At 34.9% G+C, this 19,975-nt stretch overlaps 1 protein-coding gene across 3 annotated transcripts in view; it reads left to right on the forward strand.

Moving 5' to 3' along the window:
• The window catches only part of LOC124411282 (guanine nucleotide exchange factor DBS-like), a 39,042-nt gene extending 19,067 nt beyond the window's left edge, over window positions 1-19,975 (forward strand). For all 3 annotated transcript variants that reach the window (XM_046890337.1, XM_046890339.1, XM_046890338.1), the window contains exons 2-16: window positions 4,029-4,124; window positions 4,742-4,856; window positions 5,194-5,284; window positions 5,927-6,157; window positions 6,353-6,612; window positions 7,518-7,752; window positions 11,982-12,176; window positions 12,802-12,981; window positions 14,315-14,500; window positions 14,576-14,911; window positions 15,754-16,071; window positions 16,530-16,727; window positions 17,517-17,725; window positions 18,386-18,584; window positions 19,503-19,975. In XM_046890337.1, coding sequence (XP_046746293.1) covers window positions 4,029-4,124; window positions 4,742-4,856; window positions 5,194-5,284; window positions 5,927-6,157; window positions 6,353-6,612; window positions 7,518-7,752; window positions 11,982-12,176; window positions 12,802-12,981; window positions 14,315-14,500; window positions 14,576-14,911; window positions 15,754-16,071; window positions 16,530-16,727; window positions 17,517-17,725; window positions 18,386-18,584; window positions 19,503-19,730 — 3,077 coding nt within the window. In that variant the 3' untranslated portion in view covers window positions 19,731-19,975. The remainder of the gene's footprint in view (window positions 1-4,028; window positions 4,125-4,741; window positions 4,857-5,193; window positions 5,285-5,926; window positions 6,158-6,352; window positions 6,613-7,517; window positions 7,753-11,981; window positions 12,177-12,801; window positions 12,982-14,314; window positions 14,501-14,575; window positions 14,912-15,753; window positions 16,072-16,529; window positions 16,728-17,516; window positions 17,726-18,385; window positions 18,585-19,502) is intronic.

Below are 19,975 nucleotides of genomic sequence, written 5' to 3' on the forward strand. Positions count from 1 at the left end.
TGAGCCGTTTTTCTTTACCTCGCGAGAACATTTTGTCGAGTATTTGGTAATATTTCAAGAATCACGTTTGAGTCTACAGATGCATGAATATATTCTTCTATTCACATGTTCATGCAGGTAATACCAGCTATATTAGAATATAGAACATTCTTTTTGAAAGATGCAATTGTGACTTCAAGTAACAACACGCGGTGTGTTTTTGAATTGACAAATATTAAGTGTCTTCTGGCAGAAATATCCTTGATCCAACGTATAATTTCGGATACTGTCACTTTCGACCTGATTTTTTTTTTGTGAAAAAAATTCTTAAACACCTTTTTTGGTATTATCCTTTGCGAAAAAGGTCGAAATTATTTCAGGTCCTGTACAGGGTGGCCACACACCTGGCAAATCTGAAAAACCTAGAAATGTCAGAGAATTTAAAAGGAATCGTAAAAAACCTGGCATTGTCAGGGGATTTTTAATTCGGTCATGGAAAAAACTGAAAATGTCACTTTTCTATCATGGGAATTAGAAATGATTTTTTCAGCTAATAAGTTTACTTTTTTTCATCGAGAGAATAAATTGGCTCAAACTGTCTTTTTTTACGTTATATTTTTCCTCCATTCGAATTCAATTTTAACCGAATATAGAGTTAGTAAGTCAAGCTGAACGATTTAGGTTCTAGTAACTTACTAGAACAAGGAAAATGTAAGGGAAAACTAGGTTTCAGGTCCTGGAAAAACATGAAAATGTCATGGAATGTTTTTCCAAAAAATTTCTGGCCACCCTGCTACAGAAATTGGGATGAAATCGCCACTTCACTCTTGCATCCATTTTTTCGAGTCCAAAATAGTAATTAAAAACAATTGTTTCGGCCAATTAGAGTTGAACCTGTTTCTATTACACAATGAGTAAATAACGATTGCAACAAAATGGAAGGCATGATTATGCAAATTTGAATGGCACAATTTTCAACACTTTCTTTTGACTCATTAGCACGGTATGCAGTACTTGAGTATTTTCGTTGGGCCATTTTCCCGATCACATAATCCGTTACGGAATCATTCGATGCCTGTAAACCGTACGTATGTATCCACTGCAGCGTTTGCAATCAGTTATTCATAATCGGAGAATCGGGGTAAAAAAATTAAACAAAAAAACGTCTGAAATTCTTCGTTATAGGTTAGACCAAATTTGAAAAAATCGAACTGCAGTTGTTACTTAAAGATGTACGAGGATTAACGTAGCTCCAGAGTTCGAACAAAACTAAGGTAATAGAAGTAAAATTTCCTCCAACGCGTAATTAAATCATATTATGTGTATGAAATATACGAATCAGAATAAATTTTTTTATCACCTGAATTGAATTCAAACCGTGCTGTAACTCGAATTCAAAAAAAAAAAAAAAAATTGAAAGAAACCCGCCGAAAAAACTAAGAGAAGCTTCTTGCAAATCAGTAAAAAAACAAAAACAAAAAAAACATTCTTATATAGATCTAATAATTACCGATTCATTTGTTTTTGTTAAAATGTAAAGTTCGTTCAAACGTGAAGAAACGAAGTTAACATATTCATTAACGAATTGAAAAATTGATTCAATTCAAGTATAAACAGTCACCTAATATTCCTAGTTTTCAACTCTATCAGAAACCTGCTTCTAGTCTACGGGTCGTTACCATTGACCCCAAAAAACGTAACGACGTTCGAATTTCGATTGAAAAACCGTACATCGTACGTTACAGTTGTAGTCGAATTTTTTTTTTCAACATTTTTGCCGATTTATTCCGTACTAGCTGGTTTCCAATGAATATAAAATGTAAAACTGTAAAACCCCGCACACATTGACACAGTTTTGATTCACGTAAATAGATTAAAAAACGGTCTCGTGAATATGTAGACGTGGGTTTTTTTTTAAATTTATTTATTTTTTTTGTTCTTTTTTCGATTTCTTCGTTGTTTTTTATTTAGTCTGATGAACTTCTCTGTAGAATCGAGACGCGAAATACCGGGATGTGTAATAATTCTTGATTAACGGCGTCTTAATTACATATACATATGCAGCGTATATGGTCTTTTTTCATGATTCTTTTTCTCCTCATCTCTGCGCCCGCGGATTAACATTTCGATCCGATGAAACTCATAGGCGTGCGTGCATATTTATATACACATACGTATTTGGCTTGATTATGATACGTAACTGGAAAGAGAAAGGTCGGGGTCAAGTTATAAAAAGTCATGGGATTTCTTGTATTTTTAAAATTCTTATAACCAAGGCATGCGATCCCCGCGCCTGACTGGCCAACAGAGGTTCTCAAACCTTTCTTCCCTGTTCCTTGGTTGTATTATGAATATACTGTTACATTAGACAGCACAAAACTTCGTCGAGTTGTCAAAAAGACTTCTTTTCCGCAATTTTATGACGTCTATGACCCACCGATGATATCTCTTAGGATGTAAAAATCCCTAGTGAAAATGTCTGATGGAATCCATTTGGTTTCTTGCAATTTCCGATCGGGTCCTATAGGAATCCGGCAAATCTATAGGAATTTTGAACGGATTTTAATGGATTCTATGGATTCACTGCAGAAATTTTATGATAGGGATATCTTTTAGGCACTAGAAAATGCCGCTTAAGACAAACCTTAGACGTCTTTTGACGCCTTTAAGTTTTCTGCTGTCTGGGTTATAACCTAGGATGCAAAAATATTCATTAAGAATGTTATTGTGACTATTTTTGTTTCAATGTTGTCGAAATATTAGCATTGCAGGGTATAAAACTATCTTCGGATTCACATCGGATAGTACGAAATAATCCATTTAAAAGATCAGAATTTACGAAAGTTGAAAATTTTGCACTGCAAATATTAATTTTTTTTTGAAAATTCTTTTGAAGTAATGGATTCACAGATTAGATTTACTTTTATTTAAAAATTTACACTAAAAACCTAAAGAAGGTTCTGGAAAAATTCGAAGGCAAAACGCGGTGACAAACGAATTTCACTATCTTTTTAAAATGAAGTTACTATAATTTTTACTTTCAAAATTATAGATTTACGCTATTATTTGTTTTTTAATGTTCTATCAAGGGAATAATCAGATTTACAATAATTATGTTACTCAAATTCTCATGATCGTTCTCAATCTTACAAGCGATATGAGAATTTTATTAAAATTTCTAAAAACCTTTGACAAAGAAGCGGCTGTTCTAAAATTACTTTCGACAAATCGAATCATCTTTGAATTTCATTGTACTAAAATTGAAAATTGTGTAATAGAAATACAGCGCAGATATGTTAAACTGGCTAATGAATAAAAGAACAATTTAAATTCGAATAATTAAACAAAATTTGAACGAATACATTCAATATCTTTACTTGAAAATCAATGTTTATACTGTTACTCGAATTCAAACAACCGTAGCAATTTTTGACAGTAGTTGAATTCTTACTCAACGTTTTGCATCGGGTCAAAATTATGTGCAAAACTCTTTTATGCAGGAATAATGAGAGAAATTGATAGAATTAATTTGTTATATTACTTCCATTTGTAGTTTTTTATTAATTGAAAAGCATCATGCCTGAAGAGAGAAAAAAAAATAGACACCAATGAAGAGAAAGACGATGTCTGAGAGACGGGATGAGAGCCTTTTGATATACAGTTAGAGCCGTCAGCTGAGGGTTCGATGGTAAGACAGAGAACTGCGGTGAACAGTCTGTATCAGCAATAAGGTCATATTAGTGCAGTGTCAGGTGACTCGTTCTGGTATTTATCGAATCAAAAGTCTAGTGACGGTCTGGTGACGAAAAGAAGATGAAAGAAGTAATGTGTTAAATTATATGTGTCAAATTGTCGTTAAGTTAATACATTAAACGAGCCAAATGAGACTCGGAGTAAAGTTTCTGCTGTTCGCCATGCTTCGTACAATGTTGATTGAAAATCTGTACGTTTATTGTGCCGCCAACTTTGACGAACGAAGAGGGATAATTTAGCTTCTTATCGTTTATGATCAATTTTACTCGGTCGTTCAAATCTGATTTTTGTTGCAGACGATGTCGAGAGTATGACCGGCGAGATTGAGAACGGAGACTTAGCCGTGCAAGACGTCGCAGATCTTCTTCAACCGCAGTACGCTATCATTACAGGTAGAAACAGAAAACACGACAGCGAACATCCTTGAATTTTGCTTTTGTTTTTGATTTATTTGCACGGCGTATCTGCCACGTCTTCGTTCTCATTGTCCAGATGTACGTTTCTGTCATTTTTTTTATTTAAACGAAATTAAGGAAATTTATTAGTTCGGAATCGATATGCTTTATTAAATTCAATAAGAGATAGTCGAGCATCGAGTACTTATCAAGGTATTATTTTCTTCAGCTGCAAAAATCTATTTCTTAGATATCGGTGCTTAATTTTAAAATCCCTCAAAATTGTTCAGGATGCAGTAGATTTGATGGATTTCACTTCAGAATCGCTAATTTTATCGAGCTGACTATTTGCAGCAATTTTTTTGTCGAATCCACCGGCTTCGTTGAATATTTAACGTTACAACCTTGCTCCAATATTGATCGTGTTCGATGAAGTGCAATATTTTGAATCGACATGTTCAAAAACGATAATATATTTAAGTAACTTCAGTTTTTTCAATAACATTTAGTCATCGTAGAGTGAAATCAGTGATTTTCCATGTAAAGAGTGATTTATATCTATTAATTCTCACGCAAGGCTTGCATTAATGTTGTAAACCGATATTCAAACGTAGGTGGAAAAACAAGAGAAGGATGTCCGATAATCACATTCCCAGATAACGGAAATTTTCCAAATTTGAGTGACTTGGATTATCAGCGGCTCATGCTATATCTGACCTCAGTTCCAACGTAAGTAAATCATGGTCCTAATAATTTTCTTCACTTTTTCCTGCCATGTCAAACTTATTCTACATGAAATTTTCAAAAAGCACAGTTTTAAAATACGTTATCAGGATCTCTTGGAGTAAAACTCTTGCATTCGGAGTAATTATTTATTATTAATTGACACGAATAAACGGACAAATGAATAGCTTGAAAGAAAAGCTTCAAAGAATTTTCCCGATATCAATATTCAAGTAATAATAAGAATTTAAAGTAAAAATCAATTCTGGCAAAATATCTGTAAAAAAGGAAAATGGTGCGAGTATTTTGTAGAAATTGATGAAAAACTTTCACCTTGTTGCAGATTACAAGAGGCCGATCTAGGATTTCATCTGATAATTGATCGCAGGAATGATAAATGGAACTCTGTAAAAAACGTGCTGCTCAAGATATCCGTAAGTTTATAATCAAGACTCGAAGACATTCCTAACGAGGTTGGCGATCCAAAATTTAACACTTTTTATCAATTCTATTACGAGACAGTTGCGTAACGAGTGGTTGATTGATTGTTGTATTCGCAAGCTGCGAAGTTCTCTTCAAAAATACGCAAACAGTAAATACTCGAATTACAAATGGAAGTTTTGATATCGATACATCGTTTGAAATTTCCTCAAAATTGTTGAAAGTCTGGTAGATTTGCTCGATTTCACTTTATAAGAGCTCGTTTTATTCAAAAGCCTACTTTCTGCAACATTATTTCGAGAACAGATTATCTTTTTTTTTTTCAACACCCAATTTAATATTACCATTTCTCCATCGTAATCAATTTCGCTACAGTATTTCAAAAGTAAGAATTCAACGATACAAACATGATAAAAAAGTATTTCAGGAAGATTTTATAAACAAATAATCTTCGGAATAAAACGAGCCATAGCAGAGTAAAATCGAGGGATTCGACTGGCATTTCCATCGTTTTGCTGTTATTTCGATTTCTAAAAAAATAATTAGACAAGCGCTCAAACAAATCGATTGAAAGTACGATGGTTTCCGCAACTATATGTTATGTGCTTTTTACACACATTCAAACATATTTTCAGGCATTCTTTCCTGGCTTGGTACACGTAGCGTACGTTCTTCGTCCAGCCGGTTTTCTTCAAAAAGCCATATCTGAAGTCTCGAACAAATTGTTTCGCGAAGAGTTCAAATTCAGGGTCATAGTTTTGGCAAATGTTCTCGAGTTGACCGATTTCGTTGAAAAAGATCAGCTCACCGAGCAACTCGGAGGTGATTTACCCTATTGTCATCACACCTGGATACAAAACAGAATTGTGAGTAAATTCTAAGAAGTGAGAATTTGAAAATAAGGTAGAGCCTTGTAACATTTGTAAAAGTGAAAAAATGATGTCCCGTCTACAAACGAAAAACGTTGAAATTGATAGATAAAAATTGAGATAATTTTGTCGCTTACGTATTTACTCTGTAAAAGTTTGTAAATTAACGATACGACGTGACTACTTTTATAGAGTCTGGAGAAATTCTCCTCCATAACGCAGGAGGTATCTCTCGCTCTGGATTCCTTCACTCGACGTTTAGCCGAAGTTGAGTTTCCAAATAACACTATCGCGACCACAACATTGCTGAATCAACAGCAGACAGAATACAACGAACTCAAAGAAGAAATACTTAGCGCAGCCAAACACGGTGAAACGCTATTAGACAGCGTTCGACAATTGACTGGTAAAAGCACTGCTGACCGTTTAGGAAACGTTGCCGCTGTGGAGAGGTACGTTTATACTTCGTTCGAAGAATGAATCAGAAGTTAGAAAAAGAGGGAAACAGTTTAAAAAATCTCCGGCAATGTTGATACCGCCAATCATTGTGAACACGAATAAAACAACGTCTCGACTATCTGATATAAATGAATTTGACCAAATTCGAACGTCACGAGCTAAAACATTCTCAATTTAAGAGAGGGTTTTACAATCATAACATCCGTAATGATTGTTGTTTTTGATCCGATTGTCTTTCGGATTATTTTTTTCACTGTAAAGATTTTCAGAGATCGTTTCTAAGAAATTTTACAATTAGTATGGAAAGGCAAATGTTCGATACTTAAATTTCCGTCTTGCAAGTATGCTATATCGTTATATTTCTTGAACGTTTTTTCGATCATTTGTGAGGATCTGGAATAGATCGATCATTGAACAAAACGAGCTCAGAGAACCAGAGTTAAATCATTTTGACCAACGATTGAGAATCTTTTAAGGGGCTTACAATTCAAATGTTCGAAATGCTTAAGCTCCGATGTTTTTAAACCACTTCTAATGTTTTCAGTTTCACGTCTTCTCTGACCAGATCTTAGATAAATCTATTTCCATCCACTCCGAAGATAACTGATTCTGAAACTATTTTTTAAACGATCTTTGAAGATTTTGTAGCGAACTCAACGAGCCCAAAGACATTAAAATCATCAAGAACTGCAGACTTTAATCGTCTAGAACATTTCCTTCGCAAAACCTTTTTTTAAATCATTGACAGTTTAGCTTGAATCGTTGGAATTTGTTCTTTTTTGTTCTTCATTGTCGTTATCTAACGTTGTATTCAAACCCTTTTCGTCTTTAATGAGGTGAAGTAATTTCTATTTCGCAATATCCAACGGCTCCGTTAATTGCTTTACGTTTTTGGCAGGTTGCTGGTACAGTTAGAGGAAACGGAGAGAACGTTTGATCTGTTTTGGTCCCATCACAGCTCCCGGCTGAGGCATTGCCTGGCCTTGCGTCAATTCGAACAGGATTTCAGGGAGCTGCAAGCGAACTTGGACCAGCACATGAAAACAGTCGGAGACATGACGGAGGTTGGCGAGACCCAGTCGAGAGTAAACCAATTGCTGCGCGATACGTCCACTTTTCAGAGGATATGCAGAGTAAGTATTGCTTTTCGATCGCTCGACTCTTGGTTTACAATTGTTGATTCATATTCAGACTTGGCCACACTTTTGCAGCTACAACGATTTCAGTTTTCATAAATTTTCCACGCTACATACGACACGTGATCAATCAAATGCGTCAAAGATGCTTTTTCAATTATACGCTGAAATTATGAAATAGTGATTTATGTTGGCACATAAAAAATTGGCTGGTTTTTTGTCATATCTCTAGCTATTGAGGTTTGCATAAACTACGATCGCCCGATCAAGTGATATTTGAAATAGACTTTTTTCCCAAGCGAGATGAAGAATTGCTGAAGAATTTTTCTGACTATAAACAAGCAATTGCGTCTCAGTTGAATGTAATCAATTATTTGGATTTAGCTTCGCCGATTTGACAAATATTTACACTTTATTTTTGAAATATTGAAAAACTTGATAGTTTTTTATTCATTTTCAGAGTTTCATTGTACATAAATAATTTCAATATTGCAAAATTTGAACTATTGCACTCAGTCAAGCGTAATTCATGGCTTTGATCGCGAGACTTCGTTTCAGGCAATATATTATTCTTGAGATAATTCGAAGAAGCCTTTAAAATTTTTCAAGTTTTGAAAATTTGATAAATCGACAATTTGAAAATAAAACCAAAATCTAACGATAACTATCGCTGACCTTGATACAAAACAATTATACATCTCGTTTTAGTCCATTTTATTCACACTTGGAGAAATTGATTTGGTTTCGTTTCAATCAGCTAGAGTACATCAAACTCTTACAAATATTTAATTCTCCACAACTTGTCTTTGGTATGAATCATACAATCATGTGAAACGTTATAACCACTATTTGTTCATAAAATGACTCTGACTTTCAATTTGAACACCTTTCCTTATCAGGCTCGCTGCGTAATTTCTTATTATTAATTCCTTATTATGTAATTAATTGGTTTAGAGTTTTGAATGTTAAACACGATATTAGTATAAGTGAGTTTGGTATGTTACGATAACGATTCTTCAAACAATGAATATCCTTAAATTTGTGTTATACTTAATACTCGTGATTTTGGTTTATTCCATGTATCGTAGGCAAGAAAGCAAAGGATTGCAGGAAAATTGAACTCGATATATTATTTTCGTAGTCAGTGTCATTTTCATTATTACAAATATCTTACACGAAGACCGGCGAGCCTGTTGATAAAAATAGAGAAATACAAAAATGGTTCTAACGCTTGATAGGAGATAATTTAATGCGTTATAGAAATCAAACTTGATAAATGCACCATAATGCACGATCCAAATCAGCATTTTCGGTTTTGTTAAAACTGTGCAAAAGTTACAGTCCAAACATTCGAGCTAAATATTGTAATCAAGGAATTATCTAGTTGGCAAAATTTCACAAATCCAGCTTGCGGCTGAAGTTTTAATCTCGCGTAGCTGATTTGGATACCTTGCACAGCATAATCTGCACAAGATGCACAGATGTTAAGTTGCACCGCTTTCCTGATTTTGTCGATAGTCCTATTTGTTGCATACCATGTGGATTTGGGTCTTGGTAAGCAATCCACTTGACAAAATTTATACATAATATATAATCTTTCTATAGACTGTTTAAAAGATGTAACAATTAAATTAAATATGTAAATTAAATCTACTTGTGTACAGGGAAATTATCGCCGAAGGAAAAACATTTGCTCTCTAGCAGGCAACCCAATCTTTATGAAATACACATTTTTTTCTATTACTATTAGAAAGTAGCGTTCGTTTTGTCCGATGGTTAGAAACGAGTTCGTCGACAGTCGACACTATGGATTTATCTGTCGCAAGATGAATTTGAACTGACTTAAGTCAACGATAATGAAATTTGAAGAGCTAGAAACAATCGATAACGTTAGAGTTTATTAACAATAATATAATTTACAAATCCATTTGAGTTAGTTTAAGTTGAGAATGTTGCACGATCAAAAATAAATACCTTTTTCCTAATTTCATCATGAGATAATCGCATCTTAAGTGTTCGTCAAATTATTACATTTGTAAACGACGGTTATTCTGCTAGAAATTCGAGAAAAAAGAGACTGAAATTACGAAAAACAACAAACTGTTGTAAATGAAACTACAAAAACTTCAGAGATCTAATCGAATTTCACTCTACGATGGCTTATTTTGTTTAAAAAATTGGTTCGTTGATTTCCTTTTTTCTAACAATAGTCAATATATTCAATATCGCTACGTGTCGATCAAAATTTAGTACCCAATAATATCAACGCGATGAAAAAATATGGTCATGGCGTAATTGTAAAAATTATTCTCCCGGATAAAACGACTCGTCGCAAAGACTAACCGATTCAACGGATCAGATTTTTAACAGTTTTACAGCAATTCGCCACAATTTTTTTTTTTCTTTCCTGAATTGAATTCAAGTTTAATATTCTCTTACTTATCAACTTTGCAATAAGTACGCACGTTTGTTTATCTCATTCTTCTCAGTTCAATTCACCTTTCACCAGATAGATTCATAGATTAAAACAAAATAATTTTTTCAAATGACAGTGTTTGTCGTATGAAATATGAAAAATGACCCAAAAGTGTTTTGACGGGTTTTGAACTTTGCGCTTTATGAAACATAAGTCTTCAATTTTATAACTTGAGTCTTTTAGGCGTCTCTTGTGGTTTTTGACGTAGTATCGAAATCAAATATTTTGAAACCATATCGAGACTTTCGTAGATCCATTAAATAGACATTATTCTACGTATCAACGATCTACGATATCCAAATTAGAGTGAATATCAGGTCAGGTTGTCTGTCCGTGGGTGATTTTCTTCCGTCAACATAATTTCCTACTTTGTGTAAAATCATGGTGGAAAAATTTCCATCTAAAACTATAGAAAAGTGCTATGCAAAATTAGCTATTCGTCGAAGCTACTATTAAACGACATAAAATTCTGCATATTTATCTAAAAAAATGTAGAAATACTCAAACTGGCTACGTTAATCATATCCTTAGTTAACAAAACTACACAAATCTCATCTCTAACAGAGAGCTTAATGGACCTATTTTGCATAGTTTTTATATATTTCCTTAACGTTAATATGCAGAGTTTTACAGGGAGTAGCAGTTCGCTAAAAACTAATTTCGTCCGGCACACTTCAACGGTTTTGCATGGAAATTTTTTGACCAGGGATATAACATATAATATGTATTTCTCATTTTTATATCCAAAACAATACTTTTACTTTTTCTTGTTAACAATCCGAGCTTAACTTCATCATCTACGCACTTAGATTTATCGCACAAATTATTTTCAACTCCGTTCAAACTTCAGTTATTATTAAATCAGGGGGATTCTGCTTCGAATTACTTTTGATAAACAGTAAAAAATCAAATCTTTAAACAAACTTCAAACATTTTTCAACCAAAAATTTCTCAGAAACATGCGTATCTAATTCTCGATTTGCATCAATTACGTTACTTTTGCTTACTTCGGAGGTATTCAATTGATGAAAGACGAAGGAAATACTAATCTCACTTCCATATCGCAGCAGAATCCTTCCCTAATTAATATTATAAATTGCGACGGTGCACACGATAAAGTTTTATGTTGCATCTATCCACATAACGACAAAATTCTGTTGACCGTGTAACGAGTCGCGATAAATTAAACAGGTCTCACAGTAATTCTTCTATTTCCTTAAAAGCACCCTAGATCGTCAAAATCAAATGTTTCGATCCTAAAGTGAAGCTATTTTCAACAGACTGTTGCTTTCCTTTGTTTTATTTCTCTTTCAACTACTCGAGTATCGACGGGCGGTGACATTCTTATTTATTGTGAATCGTGAAATCGATACAATTTATATGAAAGTGTTTCAGCGTTAAACAGAGCTCTTCAAATTTTTCTATTTCGTTTTAATTTATTTTTTCACACTTATCTCGAGCGCTGTGAGGCCTGTCGAATAGCATGTTAATAGCGTGAATGCAATTGATATTTGTTTTGCACAGTATTGCTACTGCATGAACCGATAGAGAGAAAAAGATAAAAGGTATTATCTCGACGAGCCGTGTTTCTTCTTCAAGAAGTGTTCGACTCGTGTCCGATAAAAGAGCAAAATTTCCAGAGTATCTGCAAATTTGAGAACTTTGAAGAAGAAATACGGTCAAAGTCAGCATAATCTTTCTACCGATACCTCTTGAAAAGAAAAGATACATGCGAGTCTCTGTTTTGTAGGGAGACATAGATCGTGCCGAAGAAGTAATATCGGCCGGTCAACAACTTTTGTCCGGTCGACATCAGTGTCCTGCCGAAGTCGTCGAGCCAAAGTGTGCGGAGCTTCAGAGGATTTGTACGATTCTTAGTCAAAGACTGGAAAGGAGGTTGCACACTTTGACAAAATGCAGAGAACTTATGGAAAGGATAGACAAGGTACGTAGCGATCTAAATTTTGGAAGTTTGTATCTCGACAACCGATTATTCAAATCGATCTCATCTTCCTTTCAAATGGTCGACTGGTAATGGATCATATATATAAATTTTTGAATAACTCTGATATTTTTCGGTGGATTTGGTCAAAAATTGAAATTGGTTGACCGTCGTTGCGGGATCACTGAATCGAAATTTGAAAGCGAATAAAAAGTTTTGAGGGATTCGAGATGACGGCTTCGAGTAACGGTAATTACGATCAGGCCTCAGAAACGGAGAAAATGAAGCTCGGATAATGGCAGATAGGATCCAGGAATACCGTCTCGAAATTTGTGGTGAATCGGTTCGGTCTTTACTAAGACGTCGTGAGAACTGCAAAACACTTGACCGAACAAAAATTGTTCACGTTATTGTCAATAACGTTGCTTCCTATCGATCGATCCTAACGGATAAAATTTGTCAAATGGATCTCGATCTACGCACTTAAAAGCAATAAACCAACACTAATCGAATTGAATATTTGGTTGTCGAAATATAAATTTCCGAAATTCTCAAAACTAAGACCAAAAATGAAAAATCAATTTGTGGAATAAGTTTATACCAAACTTGAGTTGATTTCTTTGGACAGGCAAATACATGGTGCACTCGTGGCATAGAATTATTGGCGTCTCAAACCAACGCAACAACCGCGCCCGAAGAGGCTCTACAAAGTCTACAACAGCTTATCGAATCGGCAGCAGAATTTCAACATCCTCGATGCATATTTCAGGATTCTATAACCCCGGAAACCAAAGCACTTGTAACACAGGTTGGTATTTTTTAGTTTCCTGTTCTTTTCTTTTTGTCTTCGTCGTCTCAAATGACCGAATTCATCTCTGAAGAAAGGACTGCGCACTAAAATTGATCCTGAGCTGTCGACTTATTTTCCTGGCTATGAAATTTTTCGAAAGAAAGATTTTTTTCCAAAAAAAGAAACAATAATTCATTAAAAATTTGTTTCGACGATCGAAAGTTACTGATATTTTTACATGTTCCGAAGCCGGTTGCTAACAATCAAATCAAGCATTGGATTTTTGATGTCTTTATTTTTGAAAAAATTAACATCTTGCAAATAGTCTAGATATGATCGAATTCATTTCCAGTTTCAGGTGATTATTTCTATCGAGGAACATAGCCGGAAAATGAATCCACAACTCTACGTCCGGTATTAAGTAGTGTCGGTATTAGAACGCAGCCCTCCTTTAGACTTACGTCGTCAACCATAGTTTATACCCATTTATTATTGTGAACGATATGTTTTTCTAAAGAAGGTTGATTGTTGATGAACAAAGTGAACAACGTTCGTCGTTCCATGCAGAGTATTTGTAAAATAACAAAATTTCAAATCCACCAGAGACGTGAGAACTGTTTTGAATTTGAATAGAATTTGAATTTGAATCTTTAGAAATTACTGAGAATACTTTGTTGCGTAAAAAACTGACGTTACTGTTTTTTGTCTCACAAAAACGATAATTTTGTACAGATCCGCTGTTATTATTCTACTACAATCCGTCGTTCATAATGCGATAGACAAATTGAATATATTTTTCGATTCGTTTATACACAAAAAATGATTCGGAACGTTTCTACTTCCTGAAAACTTTAATCGCTGTCAAGGAATTTGCGAGAAAGGTTCGTGACGGACTAAAACAACATTTCTAGAATTCTTTTATACGTCGAATTCGTATGATTATTATACAAAAAAGTTAGCACATACATTTTATTCTGAAAAAATCAAACTCATTGAATTTATTTGGCTACTGTTTTGGAGATACTTTGCCAAAAACTAATGTGCGATAACTTTTTCATCGAACACAGGCATCGTTTTCGGCATTCTTTTTGTATTATTACATTTTACATGAAAGATCAAATATGAATGTGTAAAAAAAATTCGAAAAAGTCGGACGCACAAGGTGACTAAGTTACAAAGTTTTTCCTTTGAATTAGATACCGTCTTACAGGATATTGTAGAACCTGAAAACCGTTGGACATTTTATACGAGAGAAAATAAACTCAAGTTAATTTTATACTTCGGCGATAGTAAAGATTTTTCAACATAAATAAAAATAAATGAGAACCGTTATTTACCATAATATTTATAGGTATTGCAAAGAATAGACGACGTTCAGTTGATGTGCGATAAAAGGATTGTCGCCCTGAAACAGCAACTCGTGAAACCAACCAGACCTGTTCAAACTGTGACGCCAGAGCCAGCTAGACCGATTCAACCTCCGCCTCAAATGGTGAAGCCGAGCAGGGTTCTGAAAAAGGCGAACACCATGCCAAAAGTATGAAAAATAGATTAGTGCAACCGATTTCACAGAGGAACGATCATATTGTATGCAATAATTTTATCTTTGCAGATGGAAATGAGCCCGATCGAGGGAGAAGTCGTGTCGCCTGACGGAGAACCCCGTGATTTCGAAGCTCTGCGATTGAAACGAGGCCACGTTTTGGCAGAGCTAATCGAAACTGAACGAATTTACGTAGCGGAACTTGGCTCGATAATTAAAGGATACAAGATAGAAATGACCAATGAGTTAATGGAACATCTGGTGCCCGCTGCTTTGGTTGGGAAAGCTGATGTACTTTTCGGAAATTTGGAAGACATTTACCTTTTCCACGGAGAAACTTTCCTCAAGGATCTCGAGAATTGTATCTCGAACACAGAACTCGTCGCGCTTTGTTTCGTGCAGAGGGTCAGTCGCTTTTCTGTGCGATGTAAACATTCTCATTCAGAATTATCTTTAAGGATAAGTCGGTTGGGAAATTTGAATTTAAAGTTCCAGAAATAAAAAAATCAGAGACTTTGTTTGCCTGAACGACAGAGAATAGAATTAATCAAGTTTTTTTACTGATTTTACTGAATATAAATGAATCCAGGCAGATTCGATTAGCACGATATAAAATATCAGCACTTTGAGAAAAGGTTTTATAATAAAAACGTTCAAAATTATTTAATTCTGCTCTTTTTATTTGCTTTTTATATTTTTCTACTCATTTTATTCAAACACTGGGTCACCGAAAATTGTGTGAAAAATATTCAAAAAATTTTACATCGCAGTACCGGTGAACCTTGCGTGTTCTTACTCAAATCTGTTTTTGTTCACTTTGAAAATAACAATGAAATTTGTTTTTGCCAATCTCTAGAGGTGTTTACAGTGAAGAAAATAAAGCTAAAAAGCTTAGAATGGATCTAAAATCTCAGAGTATAATCATTTTTAACGTTATAATTGTGAAACGTTTTCTCAAATTATTGATATCTTAGCTCGTGTCATTCAACTTTGTTTAAATTCGTTTTTCCTCCGTATCAAGGGTGTCGATTCGTTCGTGTTCGCCATCATTCGCGCAGACAAATTGACTTTGAAACAGTATTTTCTCCATTTCTAACTTTGAATTCAGATCGTCCGCTCGTTTCATCCTGAACTAAACGTAATTTTCAAATAGTGAGATAATTTGAAGCGCAGATTTTTCAATTATCAGATAAATATGACTCTAAGCCAGAACTTTCTTTTGCCAATTCATACTTATTTCCCTTCAGCGTGAGATATTCTTCAGACTCTACAGCTACTACTGCCAAAATATTCCCCGATCGGAGAGGCTTCGAGAACAAATTCAAAGCGAGCCACAATTTTTGGCCGCTTGTCAACAGAGACTCGGTCACAAGTTACCCTTGGCTGCGTACCTGCTCAAGCCTGTTCAGCGCATTACGAAGTATCAGCTGCTTTTGAAGGATTTGCTGAAATACACGGAGGATCAATCCTGCTCCACCCAACTTCAAGAAGCTCTGGATTGTATGCTCGTTGTTCTAAAATGCGTCAACGATAGCATGCACCAAATAGCAATCACTGGGTTCGGAGTACGTATCAAAAAAACGACTCGCTTTTTGTCATTTCCCACACAATCATCTTTCAGACGATTTTATCTTCAGCAATTACATCAGTTATGTTTACCGTACAAAACTGTTTTTTAACTGCAAGTCGGACGGTTCAAGAGCGAGTCCAAAAGTAATACCATAGCTGAAAGATTTGACCAGTATTGTTTTTTTGTTCTTATTATTATATTCTTTAAAAGCGATACGGCGATGAGGAAAAGATTGAATTTGATAGTTTGTATATATCGAAGTATAGTAGTAACTCTTGAAACATATATCTACGTTATAAATGAACATAACAAAAAGCAAAAAACATTCAAACTGTATATAACATTTTTTTTAACTACTTTTCCGAAGCTAAGGTGAAGCGAGATATGGCGTCAAAACGACAAGGACTTGAAAATATGTGCCTTTGAGTACATGTGCCGGGTTGATTTTTTCAGGGCGATTTGGGCGTGCAAGGTGAACTTTTGATGCAAGGTTCGTTCAGCGTTTGGAGTAGCAGCAAGAGAGAACGACTCCTCCGGTTAAAACCTTCCCAGAGGCACATTTTTCTGTACGAAAAAGCTTTCATATTTTGCAAACACAGTAAACCTCAGGCCCACAATAAGGCAACGTATCACTTCAAAAGATATCTCAAGGTAGTTATTGAGAATTCTTATTTTTTAACCGTGGTTTCTTGTCTAATGCTTGACTGGGTCGTAACGTCGATTAAAAAGTTAAGAGAAGAGAAAAAAAACTGTCTATGATAGCGAAGATGAATAAAACAGCATCTTTAATACTTCATAGAAATGGATTTGAGCAAGTTTGAATAACACGAGCTAAAATATGTATGTAATGTTAGAAACTCTTTTGCGATTCGAATGTTCAAAATTATCAAACTCTAGTGTTTTTAATCCGATTCTAAGGTTTTCGGGCTCATCGTGTTCATTGTAGAGATTTTTAAAGGTTGTATGAAAAAAAACTTGACAAACATGATTTCCAGAGTGAGTAAAAATAGCTGCTCGTAAGTATGGTACAACAGATGTTCGTCAACGATTACATTTTCACGTTAAAATATGTTACATTGCTTCAGGGTTCTTCTGTCGCCCGACAAAATGACTCCAAAATCATTAGGATCGGATGGAAAACACCAAATTTGTTGAAGCTTTTTAAACACTCTACTTAGATAAACGGTTTTTTTTTTCAATTGTGTCCATCTTGGCCGATGTTGATCGACTTTGCTTATGATAGGAATCGATTCTACTTTATAGGAGGATTTTGGTTTGTTTGTATTTACTATCATTGGCGCATATAGGAATACTGAAGATTTTTTAAACGGTTTTTCTCTTTTCGTTAATTTTGATTGGCACGACCCGTAAGTCCTCAAGTATTTCACTGCATCGATATCTATACGATTGATTGATTTATTATCATCTTTCGAATCGTAGATGTCACAGATCGGTTTGACAGAATCGGTGAAAGGCGATGCGAGAAGGTTTGAAATCTGGCTACAAGGCCGTGCCGAAGTGCACACAATCCAAGCGCCAAGTATCGATGTCAAACAAACTTGGGTGAGACAGATAAAAGGAGTCCTGATGTCACAACTTGCAGAATTGAAGGGGAAGCAGAATACAGCGCTTGGCAAATCCAATCACAAGTGAGTATTCAATTTTCTAATAAGAATAGCTCTCGATGAGCAACAAACTGAATCATTTACTATTAAAAAAGGAAATGAATCGTGTTGAACGTAACAAAATGTCTGAAGATGATTTATTTTTGAGTCGTCAAAAAACAGGTTTCGTTGATTTTCTTTTTGTCTGCAAAATATGCTTTCAAATTTAAAGGCACATCGTCGAACGGTTTATAGTGTTGAAGAAATTTCCGGCAAGCAATTAATCGATTATTTCGTGCTTTCTTGAAACCATGCATATGGAATCAGAATTTCCTAAATTTCAGTATGTAGTCTTAATAGCGGAAAATTATTGATACTTTTATCACATAAATTGATATTGTATCGCATCGTTCATGAGAGTAAACAACAAAAACCGATTGTGAGGAAAAATAATCGAGTCGGTCGATTAATTGAGTTTAAAAAGTCATCGATTATACTTGATTAATCGAGGGAAAATAATCAATTTAATGGAAAATCGATTATTTTTTATCATTCTTGATTCAACGATTCCTGTTTCAGAGATTTGGAAAATCCATTTAATATCATGCGCAGATGATGCTCTTGTTTTTGTTTTCTGAAAATAAAGTCTATTTTAAGGTATTACGCAAGTGCGATAGTTTCAATCAATGTTATTCCGTCGTTTAGACCTTTGCGTCAAACCATTTCATGGGAAGCTCAAAGCAGCGTATCCGGATCATTGCGCACATTGTCGGTCGACGGCAACAGCGTGATTACACATCCGATGGATTTGCCCCAAAACACAGATGACGACGTCGGTTGGAGTTCAGAAAACAGTAACACGGATGACGAAGACACTTTTAGTGAAAATCCTGGACTTACTCCGGTAAGTCAATTGCTCTCTGATATAACAATTTGCTATTGAAATACTTCGGATTCTCAACAGCTGATTTGAAGGATAATTATAAATTACTACAAACTTCAGTCTGCGATTAAAATTTTTGCGATCAAAAGTTTTTTCGAATCAGTTTAACCGAAGTGAGCCACACTCAAAAAGATTATAGTTACTCAGATACTTCCGTCGGGGAAACATTTTACTTTCTTTTCCTCCAGATAATATTTGTTTATTCGCATCTACGAGTTGTTAAGAGTTGAAAAGCTGTTTATATTGCTGAAGTTTACACTTTACAGAGTTGAATTTTAGACGCTTATCGTCTTAGAAATGTATCTGTGAATTAGCGACGAATAAATAACAGAAAAGGAATGAGATGTAAGTTTCAGAGATTCGAACGCGATGCATTTCAACAAGGTTCATATCATTTGTGCATAAAATTTACTCTTACAATTCGGTCGGTTAAACAAAACTTCAATCTAAGCACGACAGAAAATGATTTTAACCAAAGAGGTAAATCATTTTTAAATCGAGAAAATTAGTTAGAATATCGTAAAATCTTATGCCAAAGTTATGAATCTTTCGAATAGCAGGTATATGTTTATGAAGGAGGAGCTTCTTGGACTACGGCACTGCGAGTTTTGAATTCGATTTACTTGCAAAAGAACTAATTCCCAAAATTCATGAAACATCAAGACGAATTGCTCGTTCCAACTAAATCTAATAAATGAAAATTTTTTTTTATAATCTCGATAAAAACAAACCTATGACCTCGTGTTACGCGACAACGTTGAAAAGCTATCGGCGGATAATTGAATATTGAGTGATTGCTCTGAAATAAAATAGGTGATTTTCAACATTATTTGACGTTTTCTTATTGGTTTATTATTTTCTGTTTCAAAATTTTTCTAGGGAGGTAGATACATAGCTCTAGCCGATTACTGCGCGGTTGGTGAATCAGAGGTAACGATGCACGAAGGGGATAGTTTGGAACTGCTTAAGGTCGGTTGCGCAGGATGGTGGTTTGTCAAGCTAATCAGCACCGGCTTAGAAGGCTGGGCACCGGCAGCCTACTTAGAGCCAATTAGCAGGAAAACATCACGCAGCTGCCAGTCGGTAAATAGTCAAGAAACTATGTGAAATAGGCGACTAACACGCTAGATTGGACCTAGTGTGTTAGAAATTTTCACTCCCACGTATCGAGCGTGCTTTTTGGAATGCCGGCAGCGCCAAGTTTCCAAAAAACGGGAATTTTAAAATCACGCGATAAGATTTGAAAAATCTTACGCTGAGTTACGCAACATTGAAGGTTCGACGAACAAGAACAGCGTCAAAAACTATGCATCGACACTTGAAACAAAAAAGTGGTCAAGTTTTGAGAATCT

This window comes from Diprion similis, chromosome 10 (assembly GCF_021155765.1).
Source record: "Diprion similis isolate iyDipSimi1 chromosome 10, iyDipSimi1.1, whole genome shotgun sequence".
NCBI classification, from domain to species: Eukaryota; Metazoa; Arthropoda; class Insecta; order Hymenoptera; family Diprionidae; genus Diprion; species Diprion similis.